The sequence below is a fragment of the Odontesthes bonariensis genome, chromosome 24 (assembly GCF_027942865.1).
Source record: "Odontesthes bonariensis isolate fOdoBon6 chromosome 24, fOdoBon6.hap1, whole genome shotgun sequence".
NCBI lineage: Eukaryota > Metazoa > Chordata > Actinopteri > Atheriniformes > Atherinopsidae > Odontesthes > Odontesthes bonariensis.
The window spans coordinates 30512255-30531193 of NC_134529.1; the positions used below are offsets into that span (position 1 = coordinate 30512255).

At 40.3% G+C, this 18939-nt stretch overlaps 1 protein-coding gene across 1 annotated transcript in view; it reads left to right on the forward strand.

Moving 5' to 3' along the window:
* The first annotated feature begins 2615 nt into the window (after positions 1-2615).
* The window catches only part of meis2b (Meis homeobox 2b), a 56805-nt gene continuing 40481 nt past the window's right edge, over positions 2616-18939 (forward strand). The window contains exons 1-9 of the mRNA XM_075458655.1: positions 2616-2678; positions 2935-3030; positions 3073-3167; positions 3415-3556; positions 3818-3868; positions 4028-4078; positions 4204-4350; positions 7022-7136; positions 7257-7259. Coding sequence (XP_075314770.1) covers positions 2667-2678; positions 2935-3030; positions 3073-3167; positions 3415-3556; positions 3818-3868; positions 4028-4078; positions 4204-4350; positions 7022-7136; positions 7257-7259 — 712 coding nt within the window. The 5' untranslated portion in view covers positions 2616-2666. The remainder of the gene's footprint in view (positions 2679-2934; positions 3031-3072; positions 3168-3414; positions 3557-3817; positions 3869-4027; positions 4079-4203; positions 4351-7021; positions 7137-7256; positions 7260-18939) is intronic.

Below are 18939 nucleotides of genomic sequence, written 5' to 3' on the forward strand. Positions count from 1 at the left end.
TACCAACACACAACCATGTAGTCTCACTAAAAGGGCTTCTGTTTACTTTCAATGAGTTTACCTGTATGGGAGTGCACTCTGATGGTTGTTTCAGGGCTTGGGCACTGGCCTGACAGGATGAGCAATCAGAGACCTGGAAAGTTATTTAAAGACAAAATCAAAAAGAATTTAACACATGTAAAGTACATATTATCGGACAACTATATTTTAATATTGGTAAGAAAATTGTTTATTTTGTTCATGGTGCTTATCTAAGATACCCATTTCTTGATGTCAACAGACATTCCAGGGCAATAAAACCTCGTTGAGATGGCATCTATTGTTTTGGGAATGCTTTTTTTTAGGAATTACAGGCAAAAATTGCTCGCCTGTTAAGGGGTTAAGGAGCGTGTCATATTCAATACTCTCCATATTTTTGACAGGTGTCGACTTGATTAAAGATTATACATGGGACATAGCAGCAAGTTATGACCAATACTTAGCGGCCTTACATATTTTTTACAATTGATTGAGGGAATAACACCACAGGATTTTTTGACTTTCCAGAAAGCAGCATATTCAATTCAATTCATTTTTATTTATATAGCGCCAAATACAACAAATGTCATCTCAAGGCACTTAGATAGTAAGTCCAATTCAAGCCAATTGGAATTCAATTAATTAATAATAATCATCATAATAATAATAATAATAATCATATATGTTGCTATATTAAGGTACTCTGTGACATTTTCAATTTCTGGGAAAATACTTGTAAATTAACATGTCAACATTTAAACAGGAGATTTATTTTATAAAAATCAACAAATGCTAATTTTAATTTTTTTTAATTTTAATATATTAATATATATTATCAATAATAATAATAATAGTTATATATTGATATAATACTATGTCAATATTAACTGAACTTTTTCTACAATGTAACTTTGGCAAATAAAGTGTAAATATTTTCAAATTCACAGGATTTGTTGTACATGATGAGAGGAACAAACACATTTAAGGACTTCCTGGTAAATGAATTATTTAAAATTTTATGGAGGGGGAACAGATTATTTCAGACAGCTGAAATATTTGCTTCCCCCCTGATAACTTAAAGAGCAAATAAAGAGCAAAAGTTTTCAAATTCTCAAGGATATTTGTGTGTGATGGTGTAACTGAACGACCTAAATCTCCAGATGATTAGTTACTCCCGGCCCATGAGGTAACAAAACATTACAAGGTATGAGCTACAGGCTGAAACATTGTGTGCCCATTTGATGTTTCTAAAAACATTTTTTTTTGTCCTTTGAAAATAGAAGAGGTATGTGTTCATACATCACAGAATAATAGCGAAATATTTTAACATATTTAATATAAATGCTAGAGCTTATTATCTCATTTTTCGTGTCCTGCTATCAGCTAGCTTCCATCCTTTTGTATCATCAATAAAAATGATAAATACACACAATGTGTGGAAAAACAGTGTTTGCTGGCTGACTGTCAGGCTAAAGTGAACATGACAAAAGATGGAAAAAGACTGATTCTCTTTGCGATTCAAAAAAACAACAAAACCGTGTCAGAAGAACCCACACATGAGTAAGTTTATTTGTAGTTTATTTTACAGTTTTTTTAGTTTTTTTACAGGAACTGTCGATTAAACTGAAAGTTACCACCCTGACATGATCGATGAAATCGATGAGAAGCGCCGCGACAATGGTCGGATCCGCCTCTGGCTGCAGAGCGCGCTCCCGACACAGGGGGAACACATTTTCACGAGGGAACAGAATTTCGCACAAGACCCCCACTGGAGCACCTGGAAGAGTGATGAAGGCTGGGTGACCGGAGCCTGGAGGCCAACGTCAGTCCTACTGCATTGTGTCAGACCGGGTGGGAGAGATGTTGGCCGCTCATGTCAAAGTTTCATCTTATTGTTTTAGTTGACTTGTTTAACATCCATGAGCTCCATATGTACCGAATCACAAATAAAGACTAAAAGGAACTTTGTGCTTTTGGTGGTATATAGCTTGGTATTCCCTGCGAGTGTTTGGGGTAATAGCAACAACCATTTCGGCAACAGGACATTTCTGTTTTTAATTTATTATTGAGATGAAGTGAGTGGGCCAAACTGGTTCACTTATCACACAAGTCCACTTTCATATGTTCTGTTTTTAGTCAGTGATTACAGTTAAACTACGAACATTTTCCTAATCTGTAATGAGCTTGACAAAAACGAACAGCTCAGTTGGAGTGATCCAACTGAGAGTATAGGTGTCCCCAACGCGTAACCCCCCACCCCCACCCATTCCAGCGCGCCCTGCAGATTACACATAAGTGTCTCCACAGCCAGCTTCGGGCAGTGAGCTGTCGGTGAAGGGAGAGCTGGACATGAGACACTACTAAGAGCAGAGGACTGTCAGTGACTTCATGATGTTGATGGGAATTACATCAAACTAACACATTTGACAAATGATCAAACGCTCTAGTTGAGGAATCACAGAACGCCTGTTTGCCAGCTGTAAGCGCGTGTTTTGGAACGTTCTTCTTTCTTTTTTTTTTATATTTTGTTCACTCATTTAAGTGGCTTCATGATACAGTATCATAATTCTCACTTGGATTTTAAACGATTCTGTTGAGATAGTCGCCAACGTCTAACTTGTCTATTGACGTTTAGAAACTGCACGGAGATGGCGCAAAGGGTAAGTCTGATGGAGCAAGCTGTTTTTCACTGGTCATTAACTGCTGCACACAGCATTCACCCTGTTCATTACAGATACTCCATTCTGAAAAGTTTTTTATATACATGTGTGTCAATGATAATTACTTCTGCCACAGAAACAAAAAGCACAGCTTTAACTTTGCCAGGCATTAGACCCGACTTCTTAACCAAGACCATTTTCTCCCTCAATTTTTCCTTTCATCACAACTTTTCGGATTTTTCCATCTTCAACCCAGTACGATGAGCTGGCTCATTACGGAGGCACAATGGACGGAATAGGAGTCCCCAGCTCCATGTATGGAGAGCCGCACGCCACCCGGCCGCTACCTCAGGTCCATCACGTGAACCACGGGCCTCCCACTCACCCATCGCAGCACTATGGAGCCCATGCAACGCACACGATCGTGCCCGGCAGCATGGGCAGCGCCAGTAACGACGCACTGAAGAGAGACAAGGATCAAATCTACGGGTGCGGACACCACCAATAATTACAGCAATAATTACAGCAATAATAACAGCAATAATTACAGCAATAATAACAGGGCTAGTTTGAACTCACTGCAGATTTGATCATGATTGAAACAGTTATCAATAATGTTCTGCACAAAGTAAGAATGACTTGTCACAGGGGCCTAAATGTGATATTTAGTATGAAAAAAGTCAGATTATTTGCTCTTTACAACAAACGAAAAGGCCTGTTTTTGCCCGTGTTGCAGCCATCCTTTATTCCCTCTGCTGGCACTAGTGTTTGAGAAATGCGAGCTCGCGACCTGCACGCCCAGAGAGCCCGGGCTGGCAGGGGGGGACGTCTGCTCCTCCGACTCTTTCAATGAAGACATAGCCGTATTTGCAAAACAGGTACGGACACAATTGTAGTTTAGGCTTCATACTGGAATGAGAAAATGGAGCAACAGTAATGGTCATCACCCCCACAGTCAGAATTATTTCCCACAAAAACTTCTACATCATCTGACGCGGGATGAGTTATCAAAACTCCAGTTTATCCCCTACAGCCACTTACTCTTTGTATAGCTCAAACATGAAAAATAAATAAATAAATTAGAGGAATAATGGCTATTTTTTTAAAAACTTGGTTTTTCATTTTCTGCCTTTCCTCAGATCCGCATTGAGAAACCTTTATTTTCCTCCAACCAGGAGCTGGATAACCTGGTGAGTGTTCGCTGCCCGCTAAAGAGGGCCAATATCAAACATTTCTTAATATTTATTTTATTATTATTATTATTATTATTATTATTATTATAACCGTGAACAACTCTGACACCTTTTCCCGCTAAATAATAAAGAACCATCATGTAACTTTTTTTTTAGATGGTTCAAGCGATTCAAGTCCTCAGATTTCATCTTCTGGAATTACAGAAGGTAAATATTCCGACTTTTTTTCCGTGTCTTCGACAGCTCAACATTCTGTGTTTGACAGTAACTCTTTGCTATTGTGGCGTTCATTTTAAACCTGGAAAATCTAAATGAAAGACTGTGTTCCGCAGGTTCATGAGCTCTGTGATAATTTCTGCCATCGTTACATCAGCTGCCTGAAAGGCAAAATGCCCATCGACCTGGTCATAGAGGAGCGAGACATCTGCAAATCGGACTTCGACGACCTCTCAGGATCGTCCACCAACCTTGCAGACATCGTGAGTCACTCTGTCAGTGCAGATTTTATAGAAATCCATCAGAACGCGTTTTCTCCTCTCTTTTTGTCTCAGTGCATGCCCACTTGGTTTGAAATCATTGTTATATTTAGGCTGTAAATGGTACTTTGTAATTAGAGTTCTTTATCATTTAAAGTGGAAATGAGTTAGACGTGATGAGCGTACTGGGCTCAGGACCCTTTCAGTCCGGGCTCAGGACCCTTTCAGTCCGGGCTCAGGACCCTTTCAGTCCGGGCTCAGGACCCTTTCAGTTTGGGCTCAGGACCCTTTCGGTCCGGGCTCAGGACCCTTTCAGTCCGGGCTCAGGACCCTTTCAGTTTGGGCTCAGGACCCTTTCAGTCCGGGCTCAGGACCCTTTCAGTTTGGGCTCAGGACCCTTTCAGTCTGGGCTCAGGACCCTTTCAGTCTGGGCTCAGGACCCTTTCAGTCTGGGCTCAGGACCCTTTCAGTCCGGGCTCAGGACCCTTTCAGTTTGGGCTCAGGACCCTTTCAGTCCGGGCTCAGGACCCTTTCAGTCCGGGCTCAGGACCCTTTCAGTCAGGGCTCAGGACCCTTTCAGTCCGGGCTCCCTCAGACAGTATTACTACAGCGGAGGTGATTTTAGGAGTTGGCTCCTCTGCTGTGTCCCTTCCTCTTCATATTTCAGGTACCAGTTAGGATGTAGCAGCAGTTCTGTCAGAATAACGGGAAATATTAACAGAGATTAATTTGGACTGTATACAGAAAAAAGTTTGATTACTATCAACAGAATTATCCCTTTAGATATGATGAGAGTTACAGTTACTTTTGTGTTTCAGTAGTGTCCAATGGAGGAACCATGTTTGCTGAAGGTGACATTATAGGGAAAAAAAAAAAAGATATAAATAGACATACATAAATATGAAGTACATACAGGTTGAAAATGATTAAATGAATGACCTTTTCTGTTAATATAGTACATTTTTTAAAGACCTAATGATGAATTCTGGACCAGAAAATGTAACTTTCAAAGAGAATATTCTATTTACAGTTTGTGTACTTTTCCAAACATCTGTTCTTGCTGTCAGGTTATAACCAGCATAGCTGACTTGCTTATTTTTCATAAATGTGTGTGAATTTACAGGTGTGTTTACGTGTAAAAAAAAACTAATTTCAGTGGGGGTTATGGGAGTGCCAGTCTCATTTGAGGCCCATCTCATTTGTCTAATCTGTGCGTCCTCCTCTCCTCCATCAGTGTATCCTTTGGCTTTGTAGCATCTGTGACATCTGAAAAGGGAGTAGCACATTAATTCCATATTGTAGTAAATATATACTTTGTCATAAACAGGTTTATTGCTTATCTGATAGAAAAACTCCAGCAGTAGGCTGTAACAAATCAATGATTCGATAATAAAGTTATGTAATTTAAGTCATGTCAGTTTAAAAAGCTGGCTTTAAAGCAAGAATGTCTCAGTGTGATAAATACCTGTCACCTCGTCTCCTTTCTCCTCCTGTCTGCCCCCACTTGTCCATCATAACTCTAATCTTATATACAAGTTGAGGACTATATGTGTGTAAATTGGGATGTAGAATAAGATAAGCTCTGTGCTTCTATTGCACATTATATTTAGGAAAAACCCGTTAGTACACTTTATTCATGTTAGGTTCTATTTTTCTCCATTCTTTTCACAGGTTTGAATCTGTTTTAGTATCTTTAAACCTGCACAATAATCTGCATGAGATGTCAGCAACACACCCCAAACAAGTAGACCTGCTTATCCACTTCCACATTAAAAAGTGTATGTTGTGTGTATGATAAGTTGAACTGAAACATTGTAGTGGGTCTGAAATCAGTTGTGGACAAACAGTAGGTGAGTAATGGTGGAACCATATCCTGTTTGGCTTGATTATGTTGCACACTCATCCCTTGTGTACCTTTACATTTAAACTGTCTTCACCTGATGTCTGCTGCTTATACTCAACTATTGTGGGAATTTAATGGAATGGATAACAGCATGAGGCACAGAGGAACAAACACAAGCATCAGTTTTTGGCTCAGTTCTCTTTGTCTACATATGAATCTAAAACACAAGTTGGTCTTGTTTGAAAAAAAGTCTTTTATTAGATTGATAAACATGAAAACATATGGCATCTCTTTGAGTAGCTGGGTGTACAATTATCATGTGGCAGGATAGATAAAGAGGGTCCATCATTGAGAGGCCTCTTTCACACTGTACCATTGTTTCTTGTGTCATCTGCTGAGCTCTTCATCTGATCACCATCCGGCAAACAGCTGACACAGAGTACCTGAAGAGAGATCTGCTGTTTGGATCGGGCCAATGTCTGTCTGAGTGGCTCAACTAGTCAGCCCATTAAATACAGGCTTTCTCCACAACACTGCTCCCAGAAACAGTTAGGACATAGGAGGGTCTGCATGCAGGGTTACTGAACCTTTTTTAAAACTCTTCATTCTCCTTTCCCTGGACAGAATGGTAATGTTCTCGTCTAACACTTTTGACAACTTGGTTGTAGCTTCTGCTTATCGTGCCACAAAGCTGTCTGCGTCTTTGCAAAACTGTGTAGTAGAAACTCAACCTTGACAATCCTCATATGTTTCTTTCCTTCTTTTCTTTTCTACTGCTTTATTTCCTTATCTAATATTGTTTGCTGTGTGGACCACTCTTTGACCTCTCAGAACCCAGCATCGTGGAGAGACCTGGATGATGCTCATTCCACACCCTCTGTGGGCACCCCTGGACCATCCAGTGGAGGACACATCTCCCAGAGTGGTGACAACACCAGTGAACTCGGTAAGAGTGCCCACAGGCCTCCTGTGTCCTCCTGTAAAGCTCTGACTTTGTTGTGACTTCTTTCTGAGACATGGCCCTGAAGCCCGGTGACTCAGGATCCAAGAAAGTTCAGACAGTTAGGTGGTCCGATCATTATGTTTTTTCTTGAATTGATTAAAACTCCCATTGTTGACATTTTCCCTGACTGTAAACGTCCAGTTTGACTTATATTAGCTGGAGGAGAAACTTCAGATTTTGATACAGACTATCGATATATGCAATAACACATTGACAATATAATTGTGGCCTCCTCACCTTTTGAGCGAGTGTGGACTCTTGATTATAGATCAGTTATTCTAGATATGCTGAATTTACCCAGGCTATCTGCTGTTCATCTCTGCTGCTTTCTCTTGTCCAGTCTTCATCCTTCTTGTGTCACCAAGTGTTCCTTCCTTTAATGTCACTTCTGATGAAGGCTGTAAAGGTTTTTATGGCTTGTTTTTGTTTTTCTCTTCGTTGGCAGCAGTAAAAATAGAATGGACTTTAAAGCAACTTTCCACTGCTCCCCATCAAGTTGTAACGATTACAGCGCTGAAGAGAACAATAGAAGGATGCTTAGCAAGACAAAAGAAACTCAGAGGGTTAAGAGAAAAGACAGAAAAACTCGCATTTTGATTGTACAATCCTTTGCACATTTGTACAAATCATAGCTTCTTTACTCCACCTTATATGTATTTAAGACTGGGAGAGCATTGTTTTGGTCAATCTTTACAATCCTCAAATATAAGAGGTGACCTATGACAGGCCACAGTCTGACTTGTTTGTCAGTTGCTTCTTTTCCTTTAGGCTTATTTTAAAACAACAATGGGGGGAAACCCAGGGTCTATGCCCTATTGAACTTGGAAAAGATGCATAGAGGATAGGGGTGCAGAATGCCCCCCATGGGGCTGTATGGAGAGGGCCCCTAATGTATGAGGGACAGAAAAGAAGAGGAAAGAATGATCTTAGACATGGATGCAGTTGTATGCTACCTGCTGCTTCTCCCAGGCTTTTTAGTCTGTTATGTCAGGGAGTCAAACACACAACCTGAAAGGTTAGAATGGACAATTACATCCTTTTGTTCCTAAGAATCATTTTACAAAAGAATTGTTGAAAAATGTGGATCTTGGTAGATGCACTAAAAAGGTCTAGTGAGTCCTTTTAAGTATAAAGATTCAAGATTTAATTTAATTATCATTGTGGCATTACAGATGTAGTCCATTTATGTTACTTACAAAAAGAAGAAAATTACATGAATGAAGAAATCAAATTTTAATTGAACTAAATTATACTTCATAAGTAACCAAGAGCAAGTTGCTTTGTTGCAGTAGTTGAGAAATTTTCATTTAAAAAAATAATTTATTCACAGAAACAGAAAAAATATAAGAAAATATACATTATCTTGTGATGGTCTCAAGTAAAGTAAATTGGTAAAGTTTTTTTGTCCCTTGTACACAGCATCAGATGCACAATGTGTAGTGGTTAGCTTTGTCCTCTCACAGCAGCCAAAGTCAAATTTATTTATAGCACATTTCATGTACAAACAATTCAAAGTGCTTTACATAAAATAAAACCATTGTAGCAGGAACTGTAAGAAACATTAAAAATACATAAAATAATATTAAGAGAAACAAATAAAACTAGAAATGCACTCAGAGAGTGCAGACCTCCGCCAAGGAAGCTTTGTTTTATAAGCGCATTTTTTTTTATCCACCCATATATTGTAGTGAATGGTCTGAAACAATTAACATCGTAATCCACCACGTCCGAGAGAAAGCGATGCGTCTGCTTAAAGTTGTGCATAGATTCAGCTGGCTCGTGTTCCGATTGAAAAGGTTTACAAAGTTAAGATGCTATCTTTCAGATGCGACTTCTCAGAAACGGCAAAGACGGCTTCCATTTGTGTTTACCTTCCCCCCTGCGCAGTTAGTGTAAGCTTTCCCCCTGCGCACCCCCTCCTACCCCTCCCTCAACGACAACGAAACAACCAAGCCCCGCCACCTTGTGGCAGGTCGCAAGATTGCAGCACGAACAGACGAACATCCAGACAAACCAACAGACTCGGGCGATCACATAACTTCCTTGGCAGAGGTAATAATTTAAATGAATTTAAAAACAAGCAACAGTCCAGATAAGTTCAAAGATATCGTGCAGATTTCATGTATAGACACATGAGAAAAGAAATGTTTTTAACCTGGATTTAAAAATGTCTCCATTTGGTGAAAGTTTAATCTCCACTGGCAGTTTGTTCCACTTGTTTGCAGCATAACAGCTAAATGCTGCTTCTCCATGTTTAGTCTGGACTCTGGACTGGACCAGCTGACCTGAGTCCTTGGATCTAAGAGCTCTGCTGGGTTTATATTCTCTGAACATATCACAGATGTATTTTGGGCCTAAACCATTCTGGGATTTGTAAACCATCAGCAGGCTTTTAAAATCTATTCTGTGACTGACTGGAAGCCAGAGTAAAGATTTTAAAGCTGCTGTGATGTGTTCAGATCTCTTAGTCCGGGTTAAAACTCCAGCAGCAGCGTTCTGGATGAGCTGCAGATGTTTAAAGGGGAACTCCGGGGCATTTGAAGCGCGTTTCCATTGCTAGAGGTTGTCAAATACTGACAGTAGGACACAGACAGGTGCAAATCTGCGCTCCCTGTGTGGAGATCGCGCTGTTCGTGCAGCCTGTCATGCGAGGCTAATACGTGGTGGCTAGGGGCAAGCGCTAACCCTTCCACGTAAAACAACAACTTGCACACTGCAGAAACGTCACACCACTTTATAAACCATCCGACAATAAAGTCACAAGCCTTACCATCAAAACCATATGCATGGTTCTCACATTACTGGCAAGGGGACGTTACAAAACAACTTTATAAACAGCATGTCACTTACCGGTTAGTTGTACGCTCGCGCATGTGAAAGCCCAAAAGAGTCAATGGACGATAATCCCATATACAAAACAATTATCTTCTCTAGAAAAACTGCGTTCAAGTATTTAAAACATTACAACAATATTACTGGGCATGTATTGTTGTAATGTTTTAAATACTTGAACGCAGTTTTTCTAGAGAAGATAATTGTTTTGTAAATGGGATTATCGTCCATTGACTCTTTTGGGCTTTCACATGCGCGAGCGTACAACTAACCGGTGAGTTACATGCTGTTTATAAAGTTGTTTTGTAACGTCCCCATGCCAGTAATGTGAGAACCATGCATATGGTTTTGATGGTAAGGCTTGTGACTTTATTGTCGGATGGTTTATAAAGTGGTGTGACGTTTCTGCAGTGTGCAAGTTGTTGTTTTACGTGGAAGGGTTAGCGCTTGCCCCTAGCCACCACGTATTAGCCTCGCATGACAGGCTGCGCGAACAGCGCGATCTCCACACAGGGAGCGCAGATTTGCACCTGTCTGTGTCCTACTATCAGTATTTGACAACCTCTAGCAATGGGATTGCGCTTCAAATGCCCCGGAGTTCCCCTTTAATGCTCTTTTTGGGAAGTCCAGTTAAAAGAGCGTTACAGTAATGGAGTCTACTGGAGATGAATGCATGGATGAGTTTCTCCTGGTCTTTTTGGGAGAGGAAACCTTTAATTCTGTTGATGTTTCTGAGATGGTAAAAAGCTGCCTTGGTGACAGCTGCTGAAAGTCAGATCTGAGTCTATCAACACTCCGAGGTTACCAACTTGGTCAGTGATTGTCAGGTCCCGAGTCTCAAGATAATTACCAACGCTGACCCTCTTCTCTTTGCTACCAAACAGAGTGATCTCAGTTTTGTCTTCATTTAATTGTAGAAAATTCTCTCTCATCCAGGTGTTTACTTTCTCCAGACACTGACACAGTACGTCTGCTGGGCTGCAGTCGTCCGGTGACAGAGACACATAAAGTTGTGTGTCGTCTGCATAACTGTGATAATTGATGTTAAAGTTCTGCAATATCTGACCCAAAGGAAGCATATATAAGTTAAACAGAAGAGGTCCAAGAATTGACCCCTGGGGGACTCCACAAGTCATGGCCACTCGCTCAGATTCATAGCTGCCAATTGTAAGAAAATAACTCCGGCTTTCTAAGTAGGACCTGAACCAGTTAAGGACCGCTCCAGAAAGTCCAACCCAGTTTTCCAGCCTTTGCAACAGGATTCTGTGATCTACAGTATCAAACGCAGCGCTGAGGTCCAACAGAACCAGGAGTGAAACATTACCAGAATCAGTATTCAACTTAATGTCGTTTAACACTTTGACCAGAGCTGTTTCAGTGCTGTGATGACGTCTGAAGCCTGATTGAAACTTATCAAGACTTCCACTTTCATTCAGAAAGTTGTTGAGCTGGTTAAATACAACTTTCTCAATAATCTTGGATATAAAAGAGAGGTTAGAGACAGGTCTGTAGTTGTTCATCATAGAGGCGTCTAGAGTTCTCTTCTTTAGGAGTGGCTTAATGGCAGCTGTCTTTAGTGACTTGGGAAAAATGCCTGATGCCAATGAGCTGTTAACTATTCGTAGGAGATCACTTTCTACTGAGGTAAAAACAGTTTTTAAAAAGTCAGATGGTATTATGTCCAGAGTGCAAGTTGTTGGTTTCAGCTGCCGAACTGTTTCCTCTAGGATTTTTAAATTAACAATATTAAATTATGACATAACGTCAGAGTTATTTCTAGGTTTTAGACACAGATTAGTTTTCTTGTTTGTCTGTGTTGCGTGAATGTTTTGTCTAATTGTTTTGATTTTTTGGCTAAAAAAGTTGGCAAATTCGTTGCATTTCTCTGTAGAGAGGAGGTCTGGGTTTGACTGTTTAGAATCAGAATCAGTTTTATTGCCATTGTTAGTGAACAGTGTTCACTGACTAGGAATTTGCTGCGGCATAAGGTGCAAACATGTAACATAGGATATAATGATAAAAATAAAGAATAAAAATATATGAATATGAATATGAAATGTACAAGGTGTGTACAACAATATACAGTATACAGAGCAACAACAGTGCAGCTTCATTAGTGCAATTTTAATGATGGTAAAGTGACTGGGGCAGGTTATGAGGTGATTTTGAAGTGTTCATAAGTCTAACTGCAAGGGGGAAAAAACTGTTTTTGTGACGGGAGGTTCTGGTCCAAATGGACCGAAGCTTCCTGCCCGAGGGGAGTGGTGCAAATAGTTTACGAGGATTTGTGAGTTTTTCAACCATAGCAAACAGAGTTCGAGAAATTTTGACATTCTTATTAATCATTTCAGATAAGCAGGAGGGGTTGCTGGTTCTTTCTGTGTGGAGTTTGTGTTTTTGCATGTGTGGGTTTTTCTGGGTTCTCCAACTTCCTCTCACAGTCCATAACATTTTAAATTGTCCCTAGGAGTGACTGTGCATCTTTTAGATCTCTGTGTTGGACCTGTGAGTATTTCTGAAGATTACAGAACTCTGAGTGGTACTGGAAGTCTGAGGCACACAGGGTGAAGAGAAACTGTAAGAGTACAGTCTACTGTGGTCCTCCTGTGCTGTCGACCACCTTCTCAGGCACACAACCCTTCAGTCTTACAAACTGTGGTCTGTTCGTTGGTATATTTGTGTGTGTGTGTGTGTGTGTGTGTGTGTGTGTGTGTGTGTGTGTGTGTGTGTGTGTGTGTGTGTGTGTGTGTGTAAAACCTTGGTTCTGTTGAGAAGCTCAGATATAGTTCGGATTACTGTTATTGCATCTCCCAAGGCTGGCTTTACATTTGGCCTTCCACCTGCTCATAGTTGGCTTTAGTGGCTGGTAGAGCCAGCTGAGCCTCAGTGGCATCTTTTACCAACCCTAACCCTTGACATTAGGTACTGCCTACAATGAAAAAACAATAAAAACATATATTAAGCCAGTCTCATTTTGATTAAATAAAGGTCACCCGTTCTGTTGTCATCACCCAACTAACATCAGTCAGACATTTCAAGAGGTACACTAATGTGGGCATGAATGTAAGAAATATCAGGTAAGGTGTTAGGGGCTGGAGAAGATTGGACCCAGAAGTGTACAGGAGACTGGAAAATAGATGTAATAAATGGGTTTATTTAGTGAGGGGGTAGTTGGGACACCAGGAAGCCTGGAATGGATTAAGGGTCAGAGTCGGCGGGGAAGGAGGTTCTACTGGCTGGTTTTGATGGAAAACTAAAGTCAGGCTGGACGCTAGAGCAGGCATAGATTACACACTCAAGAAATGGTAATCATCTGGTACTGGAGCACAGGAGGGAGCGGGCTTTAACTCGAGTTATGATGAGCCACAGGTGCGAAAAGTGTGACAGACCATAATCACCACATAAGGATTAGGGTAACCCTTACCCCTTTTAAGGAATATCATTGATATTTAAACATTTATTTGTTGAATCTTAAGTTTATAATGTTCATATGTTGCTTGTGGTTATGGATGTTTTGAAAGTTTCTGATATACACTTTTGGGCTCAATAACTTTGTGCCTTTGCCCCATATAATCTCAAATACAAAAAGCATTTCTCCCTCCAAACTCTTTACACTTTTAACTTGCCTTGCAAAAACATTTAGGTTTATCCTTGAATGATGGCTGCACGGTGTGTGGTAGTTAGCTCTGTCTCAGGGTTTGAGTCAGAGCTGAGACAGGATGAGGACCCAAATGCATGACCCATAGGCAGAATTCTGGTTAGTCTTTATTCACAAAAACTCAACCAAATGGGGAAACAGAAAAGCACAGACTGAGCTGGACAAAACTGAGATTGGCTCCAGCCCCCTCTGCAACCCAAAATTGGTTTAAGTGGGTATAGAAAATAAAGGGATTGTACTCAAAAGCAAGGTTTTTAGTCGTAATTATGAACAGAAGTCATGGGTCCTCATAATATATTTGACACAGTCTGTTTATTGTAGTTCCCTCAAGTCAACAATAACTGTTCCCTCAAAAATTTTATTAATTTATTACTAAATCAAATTTACATCCAGAGTTCAGATTCAGTGCCAGTTTTGCAGAGGTGTGAGAAGAGGACAGTAAATGCAGTAGGTAGATCAGCATTTCGCTATTACTTAATCAGACCCAGTCTTTCCCTAAACCCAAGGGCTTGGAGCTGGCAAACTGTTACCATACTGTAGCCACTGTACTGGAAAAACTAAATGTCATCAGAAAATGTTAAGAGACCTTTCTTCCTATAACTTAGGTAATTGTTAATCCTAAATAATATTAAGTGAATATGATTTAAGTGAATATATTTATAACAAATTTGATTTTTGATTTTTTTTTAGCTTTGTCATCATGATGAACAATGAATATATATCTACCATGAATGGCTTATATTTTTGGGATTTTATTATGTAAATGAAAATGCCCCAAACACAATGCAACATTTTTATTTGAAAACTTCAGTGGATACAGTGGTTCAATTATAGAAGAACTTTTTATCAAATGTAGACTTAACAAAACTGTCATTATTTCAAAATCACAGCTGGAAGATGGTTGAGAGATTCTCCAATAACTGTCTGTTGCTAGAATTATTCAATGACAGTCCTAACAGAAAGTGACCATGTTCTCCTCTTTCAAGTGCAAAGTCATTAGTTATGCTTCCATGGTCTGGGGAAACCTTTTAAAATGTCATTTGGGAACACTATAGATGTGGACATGTGATTTGTGCCCTGCAAAACCACAGGAAGGTTATTATCCATCATGTGACTTGTAGTTTGTCTTATGGTTGCCTTCTTGTCTGCAAGTGCTCAGCTTTTAATTGTTGCCTTGACAGATGTGTGATGTGCAGAGGAAGGCTGTCTTTGAGAGCCCAAACCATAGAGGGACTGATGTCGACTACAACTAAATACGCTTCAGTGTGGACATTTTTTAAAGCGGAGGCTTTAAATATCCACCACAAAGACCCAAATATGACAAAAGACAGTGGGCATGGTTCAGAAGGATCCTGCACACTTCCACTGATAAATGGTATGTGTGGAACAGGACATGCTGCATCTTTTGGTCACATCCAGGCCCTGAAATTAGAATGAAGGAATATAGGACTGCGGAAGTGCTTTTTAATGTGATCAAAACTTGTGATCACTATAGATGGTGATCACATGCAGTATGGGTGACACAGTTTAGATATTATTATACCTCCATGGTTAATATTTGTTGCAGCAAATATATAAATTTGATGTAAAGGGGGGCACCGTGAAGCTCAGCTGGTTGGGCGTAAGACCTTCTCATCCTGTCTTCCACACATTCCAAGGTAGAAGTCCTCGTCACTGCTAGTGGACCTGTGCGGATCTTTGCTTCAAGTCATTCCCCCTTCTCACCCTACTTTGCTGTCTCTCTTCCCCACTGTTGAAAAACTTGTGCCCAAAAATCTTTAAAAAAAAATTAGATGCAAAGTATGCAGTTAAACTGTCTGCTACTGTAATATGTAGTTTTTACATAGTTACATCTCCACAGCAAAAGCTTCTTATGTTGTATCACATTAGAGGATTCTCCATGTCTCACCATATTAGAGATCTTCCTCAGTGTGTCCCAGTGAGAGCTGTGAATAATGTGCAATAAATCACAGGAGGAGTCTGGAGGTGTCACTAATGATGGATCAGGGCCCTGCTGAGCTCATTAGGCAGACTACACTAGCTTTGCATAAGTAATGTAGGCAGGGGGGCATGTGTGTGTCTCTTGGTGGGTGGAGTTCTTGAGGTCAGTTTTTCAATTTCACTCTTTTTTGCACATTACCCACTAGCCACTTTATCTAGTTTTAAAGCCCCAGAGTAGAAGAGAGCAGTGGAGTTAAAAGAGTAACTAAACCATATATAAATATTTACTGAGTGATGACACATAAGGGTTCCTGCACAGATTTAAATATGAGTATGTTGAAATGTTGGCATGCCTTTAGGTGCACCTAAGCCTTTTGGGCACAATAAGTTTGGAAAGCACTGAAGAAAGGCATGCCATTGACCTGAGAAAGTCTGCATGGTTGCCAATGTGTTGCCCAGCAAGAACATCCATCCATTCATCCGTCTATCCACCTATCCATTCACCCACCCATACTTCCTTCCATTTCCTGTGTCTGCTTAATCAAATTCAGGGTGGCAGGGGGGCTGGACCCTATCCCAGTTGGTATCAGGCTTAAGGCCTGGTACACCCAGTCCATTGCAGGGTCAACACAGAGACAAACAACCATTCACGCTCACTCCAGTTAACTTAACATGCATGCTTTTGGACGGAGGGAGGAAGCTACTGTTACTGGAGAGAATCCACAACTACACAGGAAGAACACATGAAACTCCACAAAAAGAACCCAGCTGAGATGAGAACCAGGAAGCTTCTTGCTGTGGGGAGAGAGTGATACAGCGCTAATAACTACAGCACAGTACAGCCCCCCAATAAGAACAATTATTAACAAACACAGGTAAATTGAATAAAGTTTGACCAAAATCTTTGAAGCATCAACAATGTTTCACAAGATAGAATATGTAGTGGTACAACTCCAAGCCCCTTTTAATTTAGAAACACAGTTAAACAGAACTGAGTGTATTATCAAGGAGGAGGAAGGCAGTGGCAGAGAGGTCAGAGGTAAAGACAAAGGAGGTTGCAAAGATGAAGAAGGGCATAGAGAACTTACATGTTTGTATGAGGTTGAGACTCCGCTGTCACACATTGATGAGATTGGCTGAGTTGCAAGGGAACAGTCAGAAGCAATTACTGTAGCAGAGGATCTGCCCTGCGGCTTTGCAAGGCAGATCTGGGATTTCTGCACTGGGGCAGAAGAAATGGGGGTGATGAGAGGAGAAGAGATGAGGTGACCACAGCGTGGTATTGAGGATGAGGGGCTGATGGGAGAACAATATAGTTCCAACTGAACAAGTTTTCTTTCTTTCTTACTTTCTTTCAATGCTACTGAGCACAAAAGTAACAGATGTCACGTCTTAAATAAGGTGTCACGTTGAATAAACTAAAAAGTTCACGTGGAGTTGGAGTGGATGTAGGATGGTGCTACACATCCAGCTGCCAAATGGAAGACTTGAGATCTCATCCTGCCATGATCACCAGTGAAGTTTTATTCAGTTGCTGTTGTTTTCAACTAGCTTCACTTTGAAATGTTAAATTGGCATTTTGTCGCCATTTCCTTGGACTTCCACTGGCTTTTTCATTTCACAGAACAAACAACTTGGTTATGGTTAGGTATTAAACTTGTCATGATTAAGGTGAGGAAGATCTTGTCTTGCATTGCAACATACCCTGTAATAAAGTATCACATCAAAATATACTCTTCCTGGATTTCTGGCTGCCGTGTCCCGCTCCCTCAGTTAAACACACAATACAGATGTTTTACTCCAACACATTACTTTGAAAGTGATCAATGGCATGAAAATTGTCAGTACAATTATGTGGTTTTATATTACGCGACAGTATCATGATTTTCAATGAGACTGGGCTTACTGGTAGTTTGGTAGTTTTTAAAAGTTATTTTCTTTTTACTTGGTTCAAATTGTAATAATTGAAAATCAGTCTACATCGTCTTTTAGCCACCTTAAGGTTTTAGCTCAACTTATGTTGTTGGTTAAATGTGGTTTGGTTGTTACTTTGGTAGTGGAGACGTGGTTGTAATTACTAATAAAAGTTTTCAACAATCTCTGTGATCATCTAAGCTAACTATAGAGATTACAAAGACATGAGATGGACTATGGAGTATTGTATTTCACTCAGTCATAAGCCTGCATTTTGGGGTCCAAACGGGGGCATGTCCCTTTCAATATTTAGAACATTGTTGACCTTATAGCTTGAGATGTTGTTGGATAAAATGATTTTAACTAAATCAAAATGCTGCTTCCTTTCTTCTAAAAACCCTTGGTCAAAAAGAAGTAAGTTCACTAAAAGTCTTTAGGAGAGATAGAAGTCAACAAAGAACAGTGATAGGCAGTGTGAATATACTAGTCTGTAACTCAAAGCTGGATACCATACATAAAAATCCTATAACCCCAGTGGTGCTGACCCTAGAATGGAGTCTAGGGTCGTTAACTGAAATGTTCATGCATAAATATGGTTTACATAGTTGTGTTTCATTGATGCATCTTTAGAAACAAAAAGGCATGCAAGTTTTAAGAAAAGTAGTATTCCTGTCCCGCTTCAGGGGAGGAGTCTCTCAGATACATTATTCACATGCCCTCTAGGCAGGCTTTCAAGACTTCTCTGCCCTGAGGGCGAGAAAAATAACCACCACTGCTAAAAGCAAATCATCTCAGCTGATACACAATTGATGGCAGCGAGGGAGTAAAAAGGAGTGCCCCTTGTGTTGCTAGATGAAGCAAGTTAGCTTGTAGGGGCGGAAATTTTTGTTTAAAAGAAGCCTCCTGCCTCAATCGATGTCTGCTTCCTGCTGAAATCAAACAGAGATACTTCTGATGGCAGGATCCTGGGTCGGCGTGAAACTATGCTCTGTGTACTCTACACAGTCCAACTCAGATACTGTTGATGAGGGAAAGGGTTGGATGAAGTGGGAGACAGTTAACACTTGTGAACGTATGGATGGTAGTTTCACACTCTAATGACCTATCCAAACCCCCACATTCTGCTACTGAAATCCAAACAAATGCCTCAGTTCTGAAATCATTCACAGCCAAACAGTTTGTTTTTTCCTGTTTTTACTTCAGGAAATCATTAGTCTTATTTCAAACAGAGCACTGAATCAGGCTGCTCTTTGAGCGATCATGATTTTTGTGTAAAGCACATAGTTCTAGCAGTCATTACCTCATGTCAAATGCATGGCTCAGATTGAATTAATAGCTCTTGGTTTTATTGAGCTTCCAGTTCCACAAACTCCCCTTCATTATCCAGTGGTCTGGGAGTCG